Raw genomic sequence first — 20,969 nt, 5'->3', positions numbered from 1 at the left:
GAAGCATGAATAATCAGTTTAAATTTGCCTCTTTTAAACCTGTAATTGTCTCCCTCCTTCCGTGACAGTATTTGAAAGACGTTTCCTGTATCTCAGGTACCATCAACAATTTAAATGGAAGAAGTGTTTGCAATGGATATCAATGGCGGTAGATAGGCAAAAACGGAAGCAAATAGATGCGCTTAAGGTTTTGTATTGACCTGGCAAACTGACGTACTCCTGTAATCCCAACATCTTCAGAAGTGAAGGTGTAAGAATGACTTGAGGTCAGGAGTTGGAGGCTAGCCTGAGTAGCATAATGGGGTTGTTTAATCTGCTGTCATTCTGGCACCAGGGACCGGTTTAGAGGAAGGCAGCCTTTCCACAGACTAGGGGTTGGTAGGGGGAAGAAGGTGGCGAGTGAGAGGCGGCAGCTTAACATGGGGCACGGGGTAGGGTGGGGATTCTGCTCAGAACAGTGTGATGGAGCAGTTTTGGCTGCAGCGGGGCTGGGTGGAGCACAGAGTGGAGTAGCGGGGTGGCAGGGAGGACGGTGTCATGCAGCTGTGGCACCTCACGTCATTCTCAGACGTTACATTCTCCTGACGCGATTGCCACTGACATTTCTCACATGCGTAGTCCAGGTTACTGCTCCTAGCCTCTGCGGATCCCAGTGGAGGTGCAGCTCAGAGACTTCACCCCTCGTTTGCAGCCTGGTCCTTCAAAGGCCAAAGATGTTTATGGCCGAAAGCCAGAGTATGTGGGTACCCGACCTAGTTAGTATATATTTCAAATCACTAAAAGTTTGTACAGTGTTTAAAATGTTCTCCCCCAAAAAAGCCTGCAGTTTAAGTATCTCAGTTTAATCATTTATCAAAACATCAGGTTTTGCGTGGCAGTTCACCCTTGAAAGTGATGGCACTTTGGTAGCACCATGATGGCATATCGGTTGAGCCCAGAAGTTTCAAAGTTGGTCAGCATGGTACAACCTGCGTCTATTGAAAGACACACACACACAAACACACCCTTGCACACGCACGCACCTTTGCACACAACCCTGCACACACACACACACACACCAGCTCTGGTAGCAACACATACTCCGGCACACACACGCACCCCTGCACACACCGGTGCACACACATACACACACCAGGTCTGGTAGCAGGCCACTGTATTCCCAGCTTCTTGGGAAGTTCCTATGTGACAGGATCACTTGAGGCTGGGTGGAGGAGGCTGCAGGGAGCAATGCACATTGGCAGCAGGAAACTTCTTAACAAAATTGTACTTCATAAATATATAATTTTCAAATAAAACGATTTAAATTGGGGATTCCTGTGTATTTCCACTTTGTAAAATTAGAATAGCTTCTGTTACCTAGTTTTTCTAAAGAGTTTTTCTCAGGTATGTAGTGAAATGCACCATTAATCCATGAAGCCATTCTGCATTTTGCTCTTTATGTTACAGATTTTTCATATAGGATGTCCAGTACTTTAAAAGAGGTCAGCCCCTATAGGGGAATTTCACATCAGTTTTCAACGCAGGGTGTAATACAATTTAATCTTTTCACCTTTTTATTGTTATCTAAATATAGATTATTTTTTACCATTTACAGCAACATTATGGAAGCAGATCGCCCTGGCCAGCTTTCCATTGATGGGTTCACTAAAGAAGCCAATGAAAAGATGCTAAAAGCAGTATTTCAGAAACACGGTCCGGTGTCAGAAGGTAACCCTTAAAACCAACATATACGTATTTTTTTCCAAAGTGAACATATACTTAATATATGTAATTGGTTCCATATTTTTTTTGTTTGTTTTTAAACTCCTGTTTTGAAGTTTCTGTACAGTATTCAGAATATTGTCATGGCAGCAGGTGAAGGGTCTGTGGTAAAGTTCACCTGCAAACTACTGCCAATTGGATGGTGTTGTAACTGAGTGAGTTAGAAGAGGAGCACCACTCTCTAAGTTCCAAATTAAGAATTCTTTATTTGGCAGTGACTGAGAGTCAGCCCACCCTCAAAATCTCTCAGCCCTGACAAAGGGGCTTGATTTCCTTTATACCTTGATTTAGGTAGGGGAGGGGAAGGCTAGCTGAAGCAGAATTTTACATAAGCAAAACAAGCAAGTTAGATTAGGAAGCTGGTAACCGAAAGGCAGGAGGTTCCCAGGATGGCTGGTTGCTAACGGTATTTGCATACAAGCATCTAGAGGTAGCAGGGGGAACTTTCCATACACTCAATCACCGAGGAAGGCATTGAGAGTAGCTGGTAGACTTGCCAAGCAGGAGGTGTTTACAATGGTTACAGGTACTGGGGACAGTGTGAACCACACTTTGAATGCAGTGTGACCCAGGAATGCACGTGGAGGGGGCGGAGTCATGGAGGGAGAAGCTAAAAGGAGCATGTCATGCTCATGGCTAAGACAGAGTCAGTTAGGCTAGCACAAGCTAGGTTATTGCAATACAAGGAAATGTAAATTTGTTTGGTGGTAGGGAATGAAGTGGATTGAAATGAGCTGTCTACAGGTGTGACGTAGTGTTAAGAATCACAGTAAAACTGTGAAGTGCCATTTGCTTGATTTTGATGTAACATTCAGATAGCTAGTACCATCAAAAGTCCATTATATAAATGAAAAGGTTTTCATATATTTTAGTTCTTTTGTTGAAAGATCAAAGCAGGAAGTACAGAGGCTTTGAGTTCATTACTTTTCAGAACCCTGCAGGTGCGAAGCATGCTGCCAGAGATAGGAATGGAAAGGTAAGGTTCCCTTATTAGTGCTATTCTAACTCTGTTCTTCAAGTAACAGCATCTCTAGGTCTTTTTAGTATTAGTATACTTTGAAAATAGTATAATGATGTATGGAAATGGTTTAGCTATCCTCTTTCTTGGACATATAAATGCAGTGTAGTTGGAAGGGTACTGGAACGAACATTATACAAATTACCGTATGGCAATCCAATTTTTATGTTTTTATTTCAATATGAGTGTAAAAAGCTTTCAAAGCTTTTGAACAACTTTAAAACTTAGAAGGATCTCTCATGGAAATGAGAAAAATAAGTCATGTTTATTAAATGGCTGTAAATGGAATTACTTCAACATCTATAGCACAGAGAAACTATATAGACATCTAGATATACTTACAAAAAATAAATCTTCTGTAGATAGACATCTAGACAGACTCACAAGAAGGAACGATCCTTTCCCATTTTCTGAAAATACGTTCTTGAGAAAGTTCATTTAAACAAGACCTTTACATTTAAGGAAGTGTTAAGTACTTGAAAATTGAAAATAATATGAGAACAGGGAAGTTGGTTAACAGAATAACTGACATTTTTGTCCCATCATTGTGCCCCTCTCCTAAGAACGTTTTCTTTTTTCCTGTAACCAGGGTGACATGCCTACCTAGTTACTAGGTAACCTGCATACCTCCTTATTTTTCTAGTGTGTTCTAGGACTTGCTTTGATCCAAACAATAGTTATCTTGTCCTGTGGAGTGTTAAATTCTAAAGAATGTGTATTTGTTACAGCTTTAAACTTTTATGCAATTCTCTTTCCTACTGAATTTCTTTATGTTGCAGCCAAGGCGATTCCATTGGAGATGGCCTTGGAGCTTTTTTGTTTTATAACATTATCTCAATCTGTTTTTATTTCCTGCTCTACTTGATGCCATCCCCCATATGTTGTTCTGGACCACTTGAGTACTATTCTTCCATGTAAAAATTGCACAGATGGCAACTTATTCTTTAAGAACAACTTAGATTTTCTATTTTTTTCCTCAGTGTCTCTTATAGGAATTTTATGCTCACCATACCATGTATTAATCACTTGATCATTAAATTGTCTTTAGTACATCTTTAAACTTTTCGAGTTGATTTTATTTGTCTTCAGTCTAGCTCGCTTCCTGGTACATAACAGACAGTGCATTTTTATTTACCCTTATCCTCTCATATTTTAAGGTGTGGTACAGGCTGATAGTTGATTTTGTTCATGGTTTCATGCTAGGTATGGAGACACTTTTGAGTTATGTATCATAATGTTTGTCCATTTTCCTCCAGTTTTTCAGCTCAAGAAGGGTTAATTTGTGCAGATGTCTTTTCCAAATTGCCTTGTCTCACAAATTTTATTATGGAAAAATTAAAATAAATGTTACATGCAGATAAATGTTAAGATGGGAAAGAAAGATGGTACTTAGAGTTTTCAGGGGAAGATTACAGTTTAAGAAATTGTGGCTGACTTTGGAAGACTAGGAAGGAATCAACTATGCACAGAACTGCGGAAACTCTTCTGGGCCAAGAAATAACACATGACGTCTCAAGATAGGAGGAACTGCTTACTTGTCTGCAACAGGTCTTGGAGGGGATTTAAGATCCTTTCCCAAATAACAAAAGCCGTGTAATGTTTAAATAGAGTGTTTAGCAGAACTGTTTTCAAGCATTACTTTGGCCTACAGGAAGGATTAAACTGAAAAACGTTATTGTGAATTTAATGAGGACGTTAAACCATTTCTGAGAAGTAACATGAAATACTATATTCGGTTGTTTTTTTAGGTATGCCTCTAGGAAAAATAAGAAATGAGTAAGACAGAAAACATGAATGAGACCAAACAGGGATCACATCTATTGAAACAGTACTAGAGTAGATACAGAACTGTAAATCATATTTGGACATTTTCTGTGATACACAGCAGTGGGTTAAAGAAGGAATTCATAGTGAATAATGTGACTAACCACTTTGAATAAATAACCTTATGTTTTCAAATGACACAGTCTTTCATATAGCCTCAAGACACTGAAACTTTTAAATATGTGATCAGAATGCAAAGATGAAGCACATTGTATATTGTACAGAACAGATGGGTTACATTCTCCCACACAATTTGTGATGGTTTAACATTTTAGGTGTTATTTTTTAATACCAGAGGCCTTTTCATGGGAATGAATGATGGAATTGGTGTTCATTTCTTAACAGAATGCATGGTCTCAGTGATAGTTGCAGGTTTTGCAATGTTCTCAATGTGGGCATTTCAGGAAAAAGAAAGTTTGTTTAGGAGAAAACATCTAGAATGTAAATAGAGTTGATGTAAAAATGTCTGTAAAATAGGATTAGTTGAAATGTGGCAGGGTTCCTGATGGTAGGCTTAATACTTTTAGTTTTTGGATGGAAGAGCAATAAAAGTAGAACAAGCCAAGAACCTTTTTTTTCAAAGTGCTAGCAGCCAGGGAACACCGTGTTTTTCAAGAAAGAGAAGTGCCACAGGAAAACAGATCTGCAAGAGGAAGGAGTGGACAGACAAGAGGTTGGCATACCTCATGTGGAGGATGCTTGGGTAACATTTGAAAATATGAAGATGGAAGCCTAGGACTGAAAGACGAAAAGCTTGAAAGTATAGAAATTTCCAGATTTCTTTATATCCTTTAGAACAGAAAATTAACTAACTCTTAATAAGCAACATGGTTTATCAGTACTAAACGTGTATAATGAGAATGATTAAAGTTATGTCTCAAACTCATTTTAAAATCTTAATTACTTTGCATTGAAATTAGGAAAATTTCAAAGTGAATTGAGTTTATGAATCTTGATTCCGGGTTCTCCGCAGATTTTCCACAGAACATGTTTTCATTAATTATCCTTTAGAGTTTCTTGCTTTGGGGCTCAGAATTTCATATACGTTGTGTTATCAAAATACCATGAAACCTTAAAACCCATCCAATGGGACATTAGTAACTCAATATTTGAGGACTGATTTTAACAATATTTGTTTGTGTGTGTGTGTGTGTGTGTGTGTGTGTGTGTGTGTGTGTGTAAACATGTATACAAGTGAAAACCATTTCACTTTCCATATGGATAATTTGTAAATAGGCCTGCCATAAAGTATTATCCACTCATGGAGTATAGAACTTGAGTTTATTAAAAGATTCTGTGACTCAGAAATGTCAGAATCCTTGGCTTCACAAACACATATGTATCTTTCTTTGCAGGAGAAAGAGCTTCTGAAAATGATATTTAAGATTGATTTACTCAGTAGGGCAGAGGTGTTAGTTTCTACTTAAAAAAATGTGACCATGTATTAAGAAAATAACTATTGGTTAACTTGTATTATCTATTAACCAACCATCAAAAATCTAACACTTAATTTGGAAATTTAATAGGTAGCTATGTACTTGATGGGAGATACATTTTCTGAATTTGAAATTGCATTGTTTGCTTCATTTTAAGAGGCAGAACTTGTTGTCTTTTTTGATTGCAATTAATCTTGAAGGTGAAGTTTAATAATACTCTGCCATGTATGAGAATGTGTATATTTTTACATGTGACACCACCAAGGTCTCACATTTTTGTAGTTATGTAAAAAAATTATTTAATACATGATACTAAAAGATTATTAAAACTGAGCATGGGCTAAGAAGAAAAGCAATATTTTATCAGGGAACTATAAGAATTGTTATGTTAATAAATTTGCACATAATGGATTTTTCTGAGGTGTCACTGTATCATTTAATAAATAATTGAGTTTCTTTGAGTATAATTTGGTTTGTGTTTATTACATGATTTGAAAAACCTTTCATAATACTAGAACAATATGAACACTACTTTATCATTTATCTCCTAATGTTTTTTTTCTTTAGTTTCATTATATTTTGCTATTTAGCCAATAGGCTTCTGCTCTCAGTTCATTCTCCACTAATGCCATATTTCTTTCTCACAGCAATGTGCAGTATTTCCTAAGTGTTCATTTGGCAGATGTTTAAATGGATTTTGATACTGTGAGTTGCACTGATTTGATATTGAAATACTACATTCTTTAGCATACACAAATGTAAATTTTTAAGATTACAATACGTAGGAGAGATTTAGAAATATCTACCACTTAGCCATTTAGGAAATGGTGATGTTACTTAACAAAAGATTTTGTTTGAAATACAGATGATGGTGAACACACTGGTGATCTCAACATGAGTTTTTTTTTAGAGGACCTTCCTTTTCCAGTTAAAAGATGTCCAACTTTGAGAAGTGGAGGTCCTTATCCAAAAATGTCTGCTCCTTTTACTGTGGCTAGAAGCAATAGCCGGATGGGAAGTCAAGGTAAATGCTACCTGATGAAATTCTGTCATTTCTGTATGACTAAAACTGAGCCATTTGTACTGAAGGATTAACCAAAAGTTTGAGAAATAAAATAGATGTGACACATACATAGGCATATTTACTGTTTGAAAACTTTTATAATACTTTCCATCTGACTAGAGAAGTTACATATTTATGGTGAAGAAACACTTGAGATTCAAATTTCAGATAAAAGAAGGGATTACAGTGAGGGAAACACTCCTTTTAATGCTGTGATGCTAGAGAATGGCTTAGTTTTTCTTGAAGTTCCTGGTAGTTTTTTTGATGGTCAGCTTCTTAATCCAATCAATACTTCCATTTACTAGGTCCCTTTGTACTGGACCCCTGGTGTCCCCATCTAAAAAGTGAATGATGAGTTTCATTGTTGGGTTGAAGTACTGCCTTCATCAGGCCAGAGTGCACTGGAGAGACGATGACACATTACTGCCTCAAATTCTGGGGCTGAAGCAGTTACTCGCTTAAAGCTGCCTGCTGTTTTTGTAACTAGTGGCATGCAACACTACACCTGTCTAATTTTTTATAAATTTTGATAGAGACAGGATCGCACTACATTGTCATAGTTGACATTAAATCCCTGAGCTCAAAATGTTGACTTGCCTCAGTTTTTCACACTGGCTCATTGTGTGAGCCATTGTGCCTGGCCGTCGAGATCCTGAGACCCCAGCAATGCTTACATTCAGAGGCATTCTGACCAGTTTTTAGGATACTAAGGTCATCCTCAAAGATGCATGTTGGACAGCAGCATGTCGAGCTTTTTCAGTTATGTGGATATCACAGAAGTACAGAGTTGTGAAATATAGGAAGGGCTTTAAATTAATGTTTAGGATGGTACAGGGATTTTTAAACATTAAAACAAGATATGTAGTATAGGAGGTGAAAGTGTTTGAGGGGAGAATTCAGAACCAAGCAGCATGAGGCAAGCAGTAGGGTTGAAAAGAAGTAATAATTCTGAGAAGAAGTGTAAGGTTTCAGAGTGAATCGAAGAAAGCCAGACAATAAAGTAACAGCTCTCAGCAAAGAATTTTAAGTAGGACACATTAAAATTCCGACTTAGCCCTCAATATTAACATGGAAAAATGAGAAACATTGCATTATCAATTTTACATTTTGTAGCAGAGTATCAGTGAAGTTATGTATCCACTGACTGCAAAATGCACATGTCAGCACCCTTTCATTAAAAGTTTAACCAGTGAGCATACCACGGGTGGAAGACTGACCTCTAAGAAGCTGCAGATGAAGAGTGTATTAAAGGAGATTGTTTTCTATTCTGAAAGGGGCATAATGATGTAATTAGCACTTGAATAGTACTGCTTATTGCCAGGAGAAGAATTCTTGGCCATCGTTAGAAAACCTGCAATAGGTCATTTTAAATTTTCAACGTTTAAGATAGGGGCAACCGCTTCAAGATCAAGGATAACATTTTGGCGTAAATATAGCATGCAGCCATTCGAGGGTTGCAGTATTTGTGTGAGTGAAATGCGCTGAACAACATGGGCAAATTGACTTTGTTGAGCTGAGAAAGCATCAGCCTGTAAAGTTTACAATCAGTGAAGACTTTGATGATTTTACATGTTTTTTCTGTGTCATCAATAGCCGTAGGCAATTCATATGAGAAAGAAAGTAATAACTTAATAGTTATTAGGCATTAGAAGTTAATGTTTACCTAAGAGTTAGTGTATGGCTTAAGTTTTAAGAACTGGCCTTGTAGGAATCAAGAGATAATTCAGATCTATAAGAAGGATTCAAGGTGTCAGGAATATCTGGTGACTTAGGGAAAAAAGGATTGAGTCACTGAAGATATATCTTGAATCAGTTGCCTTAGAGAACAAATAATGGTGTTTCAGGTTTTCTTCTGTTTACATAATGTTTCATCATGTTAAATTTACAGGTCCCACATTACCTGGAAGAGAGAATTACGGAGGTCCTTAATGCGGAAAGTCAGTCCCTTCCTGGAGGCATGACCATATGTCAGGAAAAGATGATGATTATGCACCTAAGAATAGGTAAAGGAAAAATGAAAACTAGTTTATTGTTTTAGTGATGAAATTCACGTAAGAAAATGGAACATTTATAGGTAACCAATTAAGTAGCTTTTATTACATGCTGTGTTGTGCAACATCCACCTCTGTCTAGTTCCCAAACCTTTTCATCACTCCAAACTACATATCCCTTACCAGTTAAGCAGTCCCTTTCATTTTATCTTTTTCCTCAGCTGCTAATAACCACCACTCTGTTTTGTTTGTGAACTGACCAGTTCTGCCTCCTTCTTATTAATTGGTTTGATAAAACACGACTTGACTTTTATATCTGTTTTCTTCTGCCTCATGCCCTCAAGTTTCATTCACAACATAGCACTTCACTTTTCACAAAAGCTGTTAATCCATTCATTTGTTTGACTGTTTCTTCCACACTAGTTTTGTGCACACATGTTTGTCTGAGTACAGGTATTGAATTCTGGGTATGCATGAGTGAGAATGCTTTATCTTAATGTTAAGGGTTTTTTTGTTTTTGTTTTTTTTTTTTTTTTTTTTTTTTTTGAGGCCCCACCACATATCTTCTTAGTACCTGCCTCATTTTCCAATCCAACAAGCATTGTATCAGCATTCCAGTTTATCTGCATCCTCTCATGGTCTTGATATTTGTAGAATTTTTTTTTTTTTTTTTTTTTTTTTTTTTAGATGGAGTTTTGCTGTTGTTACCCAGGCTGGAGTGCAATAGCACGATCTCGGCTCATCACAACCTCCACCTCCTGGATTCAGACAATTCTCCTGCCTCAGCCTCCTGAGTAGCTGGGATTACAGGCACATGCCACCATGCCCAGCTGATTTTTTGTATTTTTATTACAGATGGGGTTTCACCATGTTGAACAGGATGGTCTCGTTCTCTTGACCTCGTGATCCACCCGCCTTGGCCTCCCAATGTTTGTAGCATTTTATAATGTATAATCATTTCAATATGGCTGAGATGTGGTATCTCACTGGTGTTGAAATATATTTCTGAATAACTAATTATGAATATCAGTCCCACTTGTCTTTTGGGTATTTTCATAATGTAATTGGATAAGTGCCTAGCCCTTTACATATGTCTGGCCTTTGTTTTACTTAAGCTGTAACTATGTTATGTTTTTGATACCATAGGATGATAACTTAAAATGTGTTTCTTTAACTTATGCAATCAGAAATAATCCAGGTTTTTGGGACATCATGGAATATGCTTTGATTAACTTAAAATGTGTTTCTTCAACTTATGCAATCAGAAATATAACCCAGGTTTTTGGGACATCATGGAATATGCTTTGAAGTGTAGGCACTATGCATACTGTGATCATGCTAGTTCAAGACAGGATACACATTCCACTAGCAGATATAAGTCTTATAAAGCTTTTCGGTTTGTCCAATAGATTTCTTAAATTGTTCGTTGTGACACTGTCAAACCTTTTTTGTTTTTTCTTTTTTAATTTAGTGATCATGATGGCTACAAAACGCATGCTGGTAGAGATCATTCTGAACATCATAGTAGAAGTTCTAACAGAGATTCATATCAGACTTATAGTAAGACTCCAAGTTTGATTTTTAAATTACAGAATTATATTGAATAGACCAGATTTTTAAAAGAGAAAGTATAAATGAAAAAGGTAACATGTTGAAATACTCAGAGTTTTGAACAGTAGGAAACTTAGGGAAATGTATGAAGCTAAAACGTCCATTAATTGTCAGAAAATGTGACTGGCGTTTAATTCAGAATAAAATTCCTTAAGATTGAAAATACTAATCCAATGGCTCCTTTAAATAAAGCCTTTTGAGCAATGAAGAAATAAAATTTGTTTAGCATATTGTTTACACAATCGGCTTCGGATCTCAGTTCATTCTCCACTTATCCCATATTCCTTTTCACATCAATATACGGTGTTTCTTGAGTGTTTATTTGATAGATGTTTAAATGGATTTTGATATTTTGAATTGCACTGATCTGATGTAGAAATTCTACATTCTTTAGCATAGACAAATGTAAATGTTTAAGATTACAATGCATAGGAGAGATTTAGAAATATCTACCACGTAGCCATTTAAGAAATGGTGATGTTACTTAACAAAAGATTTTGTTTGAAATACGGATGATGGTGAATACACTGGTAATCTGAACATGAGTTTTTTCAGGGGACCTTTTCCAGTTAAAAGAAGTCTACCTTTAAGAAGTGGAGGTCCTTATCAAAAAAAGTCTGCTCCTTTTACTGTGACTAGAAGCAATAGTGGGATGGAAGGTCGAGGTAAATGCTGCCTGATGGAATTGTGTCATTTCTGTATGACTGAAAATGAGCCATTTGTACTGAAAGCTTACCTTAAAGTTCGAGAAACTAAATAGATGTGACACATACATTGGTATATTTACTGTTTGAAAACTTTTGTAATACATTCCATCTCACTAGAGAAGTTACAGATTTATGGTGAAGACACACTTGAGCTTTACATTTCAGATAAAAGAAGGGATTACATTGAGGGAAACACTCCTTTTAATGCTGTGATGCTAGAGAATGGCTTTTAGTTTTTCTTGACATTCCTGGTAGTATTTTTTGATGATCAGCTTCTTAATCCAATCAATTATTCCATTTCCTAGGTCCCTTTGTATTGAAGCCCTGGTTTTCCTGTCTAAGAAGTGTATATTGAGTTTCATTGTTGGGTTGAAGTCCTGCCTCCATCAGGCCAGAGTGCAAAGGGGAGACGATGGCACATAACTGCCTCAAATTCTGGGGCTGAAGCAGTTAATCTCTTACATCTGCCTGCTGTTGTTGCAGCTGGTGGCATGCATCACCGCACCTAATTCTTTTTTTAATTTTTTGGTAGAGACAGAATCTCACTACATTGTCATAGTTGACATTAAAATCCCTGAGCTAAAGCATTTGACTTGCCTTAGTCTTCCATACGGGCTCACGATGTGAGCCATTGTGCTTGGCAATACAGATCCTGAGACCCCATCAATGCTTACATTCAGAGGCATTCTGACCAGTTGTTGGGATATTAAGGGCATCCTCAAAGATGCATGTTGGACAAGAGCATGTCCAGCGTTTTCAGTTATGTGGATACCACTGAATTGCAGAGTTGTGAAACATAGGAAGGGCTGTAAATTAATTGTTAAGATGGTACAGGCATGTTTAAACATTAACAAAATATACTGAGTGTAGGAGTTGAAATTATTTGAAGGGAGGATTCAGAACCAAGCAGCATGAGGCAAGCAGTAATGTTGAATACAAGTAATAACTCTGCGAAGGAGAAATGTAAGGTTTCAGAGTGAACAGAAGACAGCCAGAAAATAAAGTAACAGCTCTCAGCAAAGAATTTAAAACAGAACATATTAAAATTCTCACTTAGCTCTCCATGATAATATGGAGAAAATAGAATTAATGCATTTTCTATTTTACATTTTGTAATAGAGTATCAGTGAAGGCAGGTGTCTACTGACTTCAAAATGTACAAGTAAGCACATTTTCTTTTCTTTTTTTTTCTTTCTTTTTTTTTTTTTTTTTTTTTTTTTTTTTTTTTTTTTTTTGAGACGGAGTTTCACTCTTGTTACCCAGGCTGGAGTGCAATTGTGCGATCTCGGCTCACCACAACCTCCGCCTCCTGGGTTCAGGCAATTCTCCTGCCTCAGCCTCCTGAGTAGCTGGGATTACAGGCACGCGCCACCATGCCCAGCTAATTTTTGTATTTTTAGTAGAGACGGGGTTTCACCATGTTGACCAGGATGGTCTCGATCTCTTGACCTCGTGATCCACCCGCCTCGGCCTCCCAAAGTGCTGGGATGAAAGGCTTGAGCCACCGCGCCTGGCAAGTCAGCACATTTTCATTAAAAGTTTAGCCAGTGAACATATCACAGATAGAAGACGGATCTCTTAGAAACTTCACATGAAGAGTATATTAAAAGAGATTGTTTCCTATTTTGAAAGGGGCATAATGATGTAATTGGCACTTGAACTGCTTATTACCAGGAGAAGAATTCTTGGCCGTCATTAGAAAACCTTCACTAGTATATTTTAATTTTTCAACATTTAAGATAGGTCCAACCACGTCAAGACCGAGGCGAACATTTCGGTGTAAATATAGCATGCAGCCACTCATGGTTTGCGTATTTGTGTGAGTGAGAGGCACTCAACAACACCGGTAAATTGACTTTCTTGAGCTGAGAAAGCACCGACATGTAAACTTTAATATCCATGAAGGCTTTGATGGTTTTACGTGTTTTTTCTGTGTCATCAATAGTCATGGGCAATTCATATGAGAAAGAAAATAATAAGTAATAGTTACTAGCCATTAAAAGTGAACTTTTACCTAAGTGTTAGTGTATGGCTTAAGTTTGTAAGAACTGGCCTTGTAGGAATCAAGAGATAATTCAGAGCTGTAAGAAGAATTCAGGGTGTCAGGAATTGCGGGTGACTTAGGGAAAGAAGAATTGAGTTACTGAAGAAATATCTTGTAACAGTTGTCTTAGAAAACAAATAATGGTGTTTCAGGTTTTCTTCTGTTTACATAGTGTTTCATCATGTTAAATTTACAGGTCCCACATCACGTGGAAGAGAGAATTATGGAGGTCCTTCATGCGGAAAGTCAGTCTCTTCCTGGAGGCATGAGCATATGTCACGAAAAGATGATGGTTATGTGCCTAAGAATAGGTAAAGGAAAAATGAAAACTAGTTTATTGTTGTTTTGGTGATGAAATTCACGTAAGAAAATGGAACACTTTTAGGTAAACAGTTAAGTGGTATCTATTACATGCTGTGTTCTGCAGCAACGGCCTCCGTATAGTTCCAAAACCTTTTCTTTGCTCCAAACTACAAGTCCCTCACCAGGTAAGCAGTCCCTTTTATTTTGTCTTTTCCCTCAGCTGCTAATAACCACCACTCTGTTTTGTTTGTGAACTGATCTGTTCTGCCTTCTTCATGTTAATGGGCTTGATCTAACACTTCTCAACTTCTATATCTGTTTTTATTCTGCCTGATGTCTTGAAGTTTCATTCACAACATAGCACTTCACTTTTTACACAAGCTGTTAACCCATTCATTTGTTTGGGTGTTTCTTCCAGGTTATTGTAATGCACATATTTTTGTTTGAGTACAGGTACTGAATTCTGGGTATGTATGAGTGAAAATTCTTTATCTTAATGTTAAGGTTTTTTTTTTTTTTTTTTTTTTTTTTTTTTTTTTTTTTTTGAGGCCCCACCACGTTTCTTAATAGTAGCTGCATCATTTTCCAATTCAACAAGCATTTTATCAGCATTCCAGTTTATCTGCATCCTTTCACGGTCGTGATATTTGTAGCATTTCATAATGTATAACCATTTCAGTATGGCTGAAATATGGTACCTCACTGGTGTTGAAATGTATTTATGAATAACTAATTATGAATATCAGTCCCACTTGTCTTTTGGGTATCTTCATATTGTATTTGGATAAATGCCTAGTCCTTTATATATTTTTGGCCTTTATTTGATATAAGGTGTAAATATGTTATGTTTTTGATACTAGAAGTTGATAACTTAAAATGTGTTTCTTCAACTTATGCAATCAGAAATAATCCAGGTTTTTGAGACACCATGGAATATGCTTTGATGTGTAGACACTATGCATACTGTGATCTTGCTAGTTCTAGACAGGATACATATTCCACTAGCGGATATAAGTCTTATAAAATTTTTCAGTTTTGTCCTATAGATTTTTTTAGTCATTCTTTGTGACACTGTCAAACCTTTTTTGTTTTTTCTTTTTTAATTTAGTGATCATGATGGCTACAAAATGCATGCTGGTAGAGATAATTCCGAACATCATAGTAGAACTTCTAACAGAGATTGATATCAGACTTATACTAAGACTCCAAGTTTGATTTTTAAATTACAGAATTATAATGAATAGACCAGATTTTAAAAAGGGAAAGTATAAAGGAAAAAGGTAACATGTTGAAATACTGAGATCTTTGAACAGTAGAAACCGTAGGGAATTGTACAAAGTTAAAACCTCCATTAAGTATCAGAAAATGTGACTGGCATTTAATTCAGAATAAAATTCCATAAGACTGAAAATACTAATCAGATGGCTCTTTTAAATAAAGCCTTTTGAGCAATGCAGAAACAGAATTGGTTTAGCCTATTGTTTAGACAATAGGCTTCTGCTCTCAGTTTGTTCTCCACTTATCCCATATTTCTTTCCAAAACAATACACGGTGTTTCTTTAGTGTTTATTTGATAGATGTTTAAATGGATTTTGATATTTTGAATTGCACTGCTTTGATATAGAAATTCTACATTCTTTAGCATAGACAAATGTAAATTTTTAACATTACAACACATAGGAGAGATTTAGAAATATCTACTGCTTAGCCATTTAAGAAATGCTGATGTTACTTAACAAAAGATTTTGTTTGAAATACAGATGATGGTGAATATACTGGTGATCTCAACATGAGTTTTTTCAGGGAACCTTTTCAAGTTAAAAGATGTCCACCTTTGAGAAGTGGAGGTCCTTATCCAAAAAATGTCTGCTCCTTTTACTGTGGCTAGAAACAATAGCAGGATGGGAGGTCGAGGTAAATGCTACCTGATGGAATTCTGTCATTTCTGTATGACTAAAAATGAGCCATTTGTACTGAAGGGTTGAATTCAAGTTTGAGAAACAAAAGAGATGTGACACATACATAGGCATATTTACTGTTTGAAAACTTTTATAATAGATTCCATTGAACTAGAGAAGTTACAAATTTATGATGAAGAAACACTTGAGCTTCAAATTTCAGATAAAAGAAGGGATTACATTGAGGGAAACACTCCTTTTAATGCTGTGATGCTAGAGAATGGCTTTTAGGTTTTCTTGAAGTTCCTGGTAGTACTTTTTGATGGTCAGCTTCTTAATCCAATCAATTATTCCATTTCCTAGGTCCCTTTTTATTGGACCCCTGGTGTTCCTATCTAAAAATTGTATACTGAATTTCATTGTTGGGTGGAAGTCCTGCCTTCATCAGGCCAGAATGCAAAGTGGAGACGATCACACAATACTGTCTCAAGTTCTTCGGCTGAAGCAGTTTCTCTCTTACATCTGCCTGCTGTTGTTGCAGCTGGTGGCATGAATCACCACACCTATCTAAAGTTTTGTTTGTTTGTTTGTTTTAATTTTTCGGTAGAGACAGAATCTCACTACATTGTCGTAGTTGACATTAAATCCGTGAGCTCAAGTATTTGACTTGCCTCAGTCTTCCACACGTGCTCAGGGTGTAGCCATTGTGCCTGGCAATACAGATCCTGAGACTCCAGCAATGCTTACATTCAGAGGCATTCTGACCGGTTTTTAGGATACTAAGGGCATCCTCAAGGATGCATGTTGGACAAGAGCATGTGCAGCATTTTCAGTTATGTGGATATCACAAAATTGTAGAGTTGTGAAACTTAGGAACGGCTGTAAATTAATTGTTACGATGGCACAGGGATGTTTAAACATTAACACAAGATACTGAGTGTAGGAGTTGAAATTATTTCAGGGGAGAATTCAGAACCCAGCAACATGAGGCAAGCAGCAGCGTTGAAAACAAGTAATAATTCTGCAAAGGAGAAATGTGAGGTTTCAGAGTGAACAGAAGAAAGCCAGACAATAAAGTAACTGCTCTCAGCAAAGAATTTTAAGCAGAGCATATTAAAATTCTGAAAATAGAAACATTGCATTTTCAATTTTACATTTTGTAATAGAGTATCAGTGATGGTAGGCATCTACTGACTTTAAAATGCACAAGACAGCACATTTTCATTAAACGTTTAGCCAGTGAACATAACATAGGTGGAAAACTGATCTCTAAGAATCTGCACATGAAGGATATATTAAAAGAGATTGTTTTCTATTTTGAAAATGGCAAAATGAAACAATTAGCACTTTAATAGTACTGTTCACTGCCAGGAGAAGAATTCATGACCATGATTAGAAAACCTGCACTAGGTCATTTTAATTTTTCAACATTTAAAATAGGGGCAACTGCTTTAACACCAAAGAGAACATTTAGTTGTAAATATATAGCATGCAGTCATTCGAGGGTTGCAGTATTTGTATAAGTTAGATGCACTGAACAACATGGGCAAATTGACTTTCTTGAGCTGAGAAGGCACCAACGTGTTAACTTTGAAATCCATGAAGACATTGATGGTTTTACATGTTTTGCCTGTGTCATCAATAGTCATAGGCCATTCATATGAGAAAGAAAATAATAACTAATATTTATTAGCCATTAAAAATAAACTTTTACCTAAGTGTTAGTGTGTGGCTTAAGTTTGTAAGAACTGGCCTTGTAGGAATCAAGAGATAATTCAGAGCCGTAAGAAGTATTCAGGGTGTCATGAATTTCTTGTGACTGAGGGAAAGAAGAATTGAGTCACTGAAGAAATATATTGCAACAGTTGTCTTAGAGAACAAATAATAATGTTTCAGGTTTTCTGCTGCTTACATAATGTTTCATCACGCTAGATTTCACATCACATGGAAGAGAGAATTATAGAGGTCCTTCATGTGGAAAGTTAGTCTCTTCCTGGAGGCATGACGATATGTCACAAAAGGATGATGGTTATGCACCTAAGAATAGGTAAAGGAAAAATGAAAACTAGTTTATTTTTGTTTTAGTGATGAAATTCACGTAAGAAAATGGAATATTTTTAGGTAAACATTTAAGTGGCATTTATTACATGCTATGTTGTGCAACAACCTCCTCCGTCTAGTTCCAAAACCTTTTCTTCGCTCCAAACTACAAGTCCCTTACCAGTTAAACAGTCCCTTTCATTTTGGGTTTTCTCTCAGCTACTAATAACCACCACTCTGGTTTGTCTGTGAACTGACTTGTTCTGCCTTCTTCATGTTAATGGTCTTGATCAAACACTACTTGACTTTTATATCTGTTTCTCTTCTGCCTGATGTCCAGAAGTTTCATTCACATCATAGCACTTTGCTTTTTACACAGGCTGTTAACCCATTCATTTGTTTGGGTGTTTCTTCCATGCTATTTTTATGCACACATGTTTGTTTGAGTACAGTTACTGAATTCTGGGTATGTATGAGTGAAAATTATTGATCTAAATATTAAGTTGTGTTTTGTTTTGTTTTGTTTTGTTTTTGTTTTTTTATGGCCTCACCACATTTCATCATATTAGCTACATCATTTTCCAATCCAACAAGCATTTTATCAGCATTCCAGTTTGTGGTCTTGTGGTCTTGATATTTGTAGAATTTTTAAATGTGTGACCATTTCAGTATGTCTGAAATATGGTATCTCACTTGGATTTTTAAATGCATTTTCTGAATAACTACTTATGAGCATCAGTTCCACTTGTCTTTTGGGTATTTTCATATCATATTTGGATAAGTGCCCAGTCCCTTATATATCTGGCTTTATCTTATTTAAGCTGTAAATAAATCGTGTTTTTGATTCTAGAAGTTGATAACTTAAAATTTGTTTCTTCAACTTATGCAATCAGAAATAATCCAGGTTTCCGAGACACCAAGGATTATGTTTTGATGTGTAGACACTATGCATACCGTGAACATGCTCATTCTAGACAGGATACACATTCCACTAGAGGATGTAGGTCTTATAACATTGTTCAGTTTTGTCCAGTAGATTTCTTAAATTGTTCTTCTGACACGGTCAATCTTTTTTTTTTTTTTTTTTTTTTAATAAATTTAGTGACCATGATGGCAACAGAAGGCATGCTGGTAGAGATCGTTCTGAACATCGTGGTAGAAGTTCTAACAGAGATTCATATCAGACTTATAGTAAGACTCCAAGTTTCATTTTTAAATTACATAATTACATTGAATAGACCATGTTTTTTAAAGGGGCAAGAAGAAAGGAAAAATGTAACATGTTTACATACTGAGAGTTTTGAACAGTAGAAAGCTTAAGGAAGTGTACAAAGCTTAAATCCTCCATTAATTATCAGAAAATGTGACTGGCGTTTTATTCAGAATAATGTTTCTTAAGCTTGAAAATACTACTCTTCTGCCTCTTTTAATAAAGCCTTTTGAGCAATGCAGAAATAAATACTATCCTGTAAATAAGATAAAGACAGATGAATGCAAATATTTCCATATAGTACTTTATCTGATTCATGCTTTAGTGATACCAGTAAAAATGTTTAAATGTATTCCAACATCAGCTTTATGATTTTATTAACCCTGCAGGGACCTCTCATAGTGCAGCTTCTGCACAAATGCCTAGGAAGATTTATGGTGGAAGCAGTTGCCCTGATTATAATACACGAGATAGATATGGCAGAAGTCAGGAGAAGTACTCAAGGAGCCATGGTGATTTCTCTTCTAGTCATCATGAGAATTGTGGCAGAAAAGAAACAGTGTGTCCACCCTCTGTGGAGTCAGTGGACCGTGCTTCTCCTGAAGCACATGGTACTTCAAGATACGGGACATCTACAGGGGATGACATAGGAAGGCGATCTGAAAAAGGAGACTGAAGCTGATACTAAAAGTCATGTTTATTGCATACCCAAACTTCCTGTTGAATGGAAAATCAATATGTTGTTTCTGCATTATTACCTGAGTACCACTATAAGAAATAGGTTGTTTTGGTGGGGAGAGGGAGATACTCATTTCCTCCATTAATATTTTTGAGATATTCAGATAACAACATTTTTTGAAAGTAATTTTACAACTGTTAGTGCTAATCGAACTGAAGACTACTCTGTTTTGATGTAATGTCTGTTTAAAATTTTTCAGAATAAAATTTTACGGGTAATATCATATGCCTGGTTTCATTGCTACATGTACTTAAAAGCAAATTATGCAAGAGAGTAAACTGTGGTGTTCAAAGTTTTCTTCATTTGTTTGCACCTAAGTTGATACAAAAATAGACATCTCATGTCTGCATTGGAATCTGTACATGTTTCCTACATGGGCTGTGTTGCTTTAGTTTATGCCTGTATTCCCACCTTTGGGAGGCCTAAGCAGGTGGAGATAAGCAGGCCAGGAGATTGAAACCATCCTCACTTGCAGGGTGAAAGCCAGTTTCTAATAAAAATACAGAAAATTAGCCAGGTATAGTGGCTAATGGCTGTAGTCACAGCTACTCTGGAGGCCGAGTCAGGAGAACTGCTTGAACCCAGGAGGCGGACATTGCAGTGAGCTAGGATTGCACGACTGCACTCCAGCCTGAGTGACAAAGTGAGAATGTGTGAAAAAAAAAAAAAAAAGTAGCAATTTTGGCCAGGCAAGGTGGCTTACTCCTGCAATCCCAACATTGGAGAGATCAGAAGGTCAATTTTCTGGTCTTCAGAAAACTACTGAACTAAACTCAAACTAAAAGATTTGTCCTTAAAGGTATGTTAAAGGACAAAGTAAATCATTAGGTGTGTTTGTTGCTAAAGTTTAATGTACCCAGAAAGTTTTCCTTGTAGCATTCTCTGACTAAAGGGGACAAAGATTATGAAAAAATATTTTCTACCTTAATCAAAAGTGAATCAGCCTAACTACCTAGCTTAATGACATTAATTGTTCCTATATAGTGGAAGATAAATTTCTTTCAGGAACTAACATTAATTCTTTCTTGAAATATTTGACAATGGTTATAAGTAAGTGTTTAGCAATATGTTCTCACAAATAGGAATGATCTGGAAGGACTGGGGTTTTGTGAAGTTATGTTTATTTTATTTATTACGTATGCATTTATTTTGTGATGGAGACTAACCTTGTCATCTAAGCTATGGTGCAGTGTCTTGAACTTAGTTCATTGCAACCTCCACCCTTTGGGTTCAAGCTACTTTTCTTCCTCAGCATCTTTAGTCACTGGGATTTCAGATGTCTACCAGCAGACCTGGCTAATATTTTATTTTTGTACAGACAACA

General features: G+C 36.5%; 2 protein-coding genes across 2 annotated transcripts in view; both read left to right on the top strand.

Annotated features, from left to right (window-relative positions):
• Positions 1-19,582, top strand: part of LOC141583030 (RNA-binding motif protein, Y chromosome, family 1 member B-like) — a 48,516-nt gene extending 28,934 nt beyond the window's left edge. The window contains exons 4-10 of the mRNA XM_074392450.1: positions 6,905-7,063; positions 8,489-8,528; positions 10,565-10,653; positions 13,652-13,766; positions 18,590-18,700; positions 18,799-18,887; positions 19,296-19,582. Coding sequence (XP_074248551.1) covers positions 6,905-7,063; positions 8,489-8,528; positions 10,565-10,653; positions 13,652-13,766; positions 18,590-18,700; positions 18,799-18,887; positions 19,296-19,582 — 890 coding nt within the window. The remainder of the gene's footprint in view (positions 1-6,904; positions 7,064-8,488; positions 8,529-10,564; positions 10,654-13,651; positions 13,767-18,589; positions 18,701-18,798; positions 18,888-19,295) is intronic.
• LOC141582964 (uncharacterized) overlaps positions 1-20,969 on the top strand; it is an 815,156-nt gene that overhangs the window by 529,155 nt on the left and 265,032 nt on the right. The window lies entirely within an intron of this gene.

The sequence above is a fragment of the Saimiri boliviensis genome, chromosome Y (assembly GCF_048565385.1).
Source record: "Saimiri boliviensis isolate mSaiBol1 chromosome Y, mSaiBol1.pri, whole genome shotgun sequence".
NCBI lineage: Eukaryota > Metazoa > Chordata > Mammalia > Primates > Cebidae > Saimiri > Saimiri boliviensis.
Note: the sequence above shows the minus strand (reverse complement) of the source record. Positions and strands in the feature narration are given on the sequence as shown.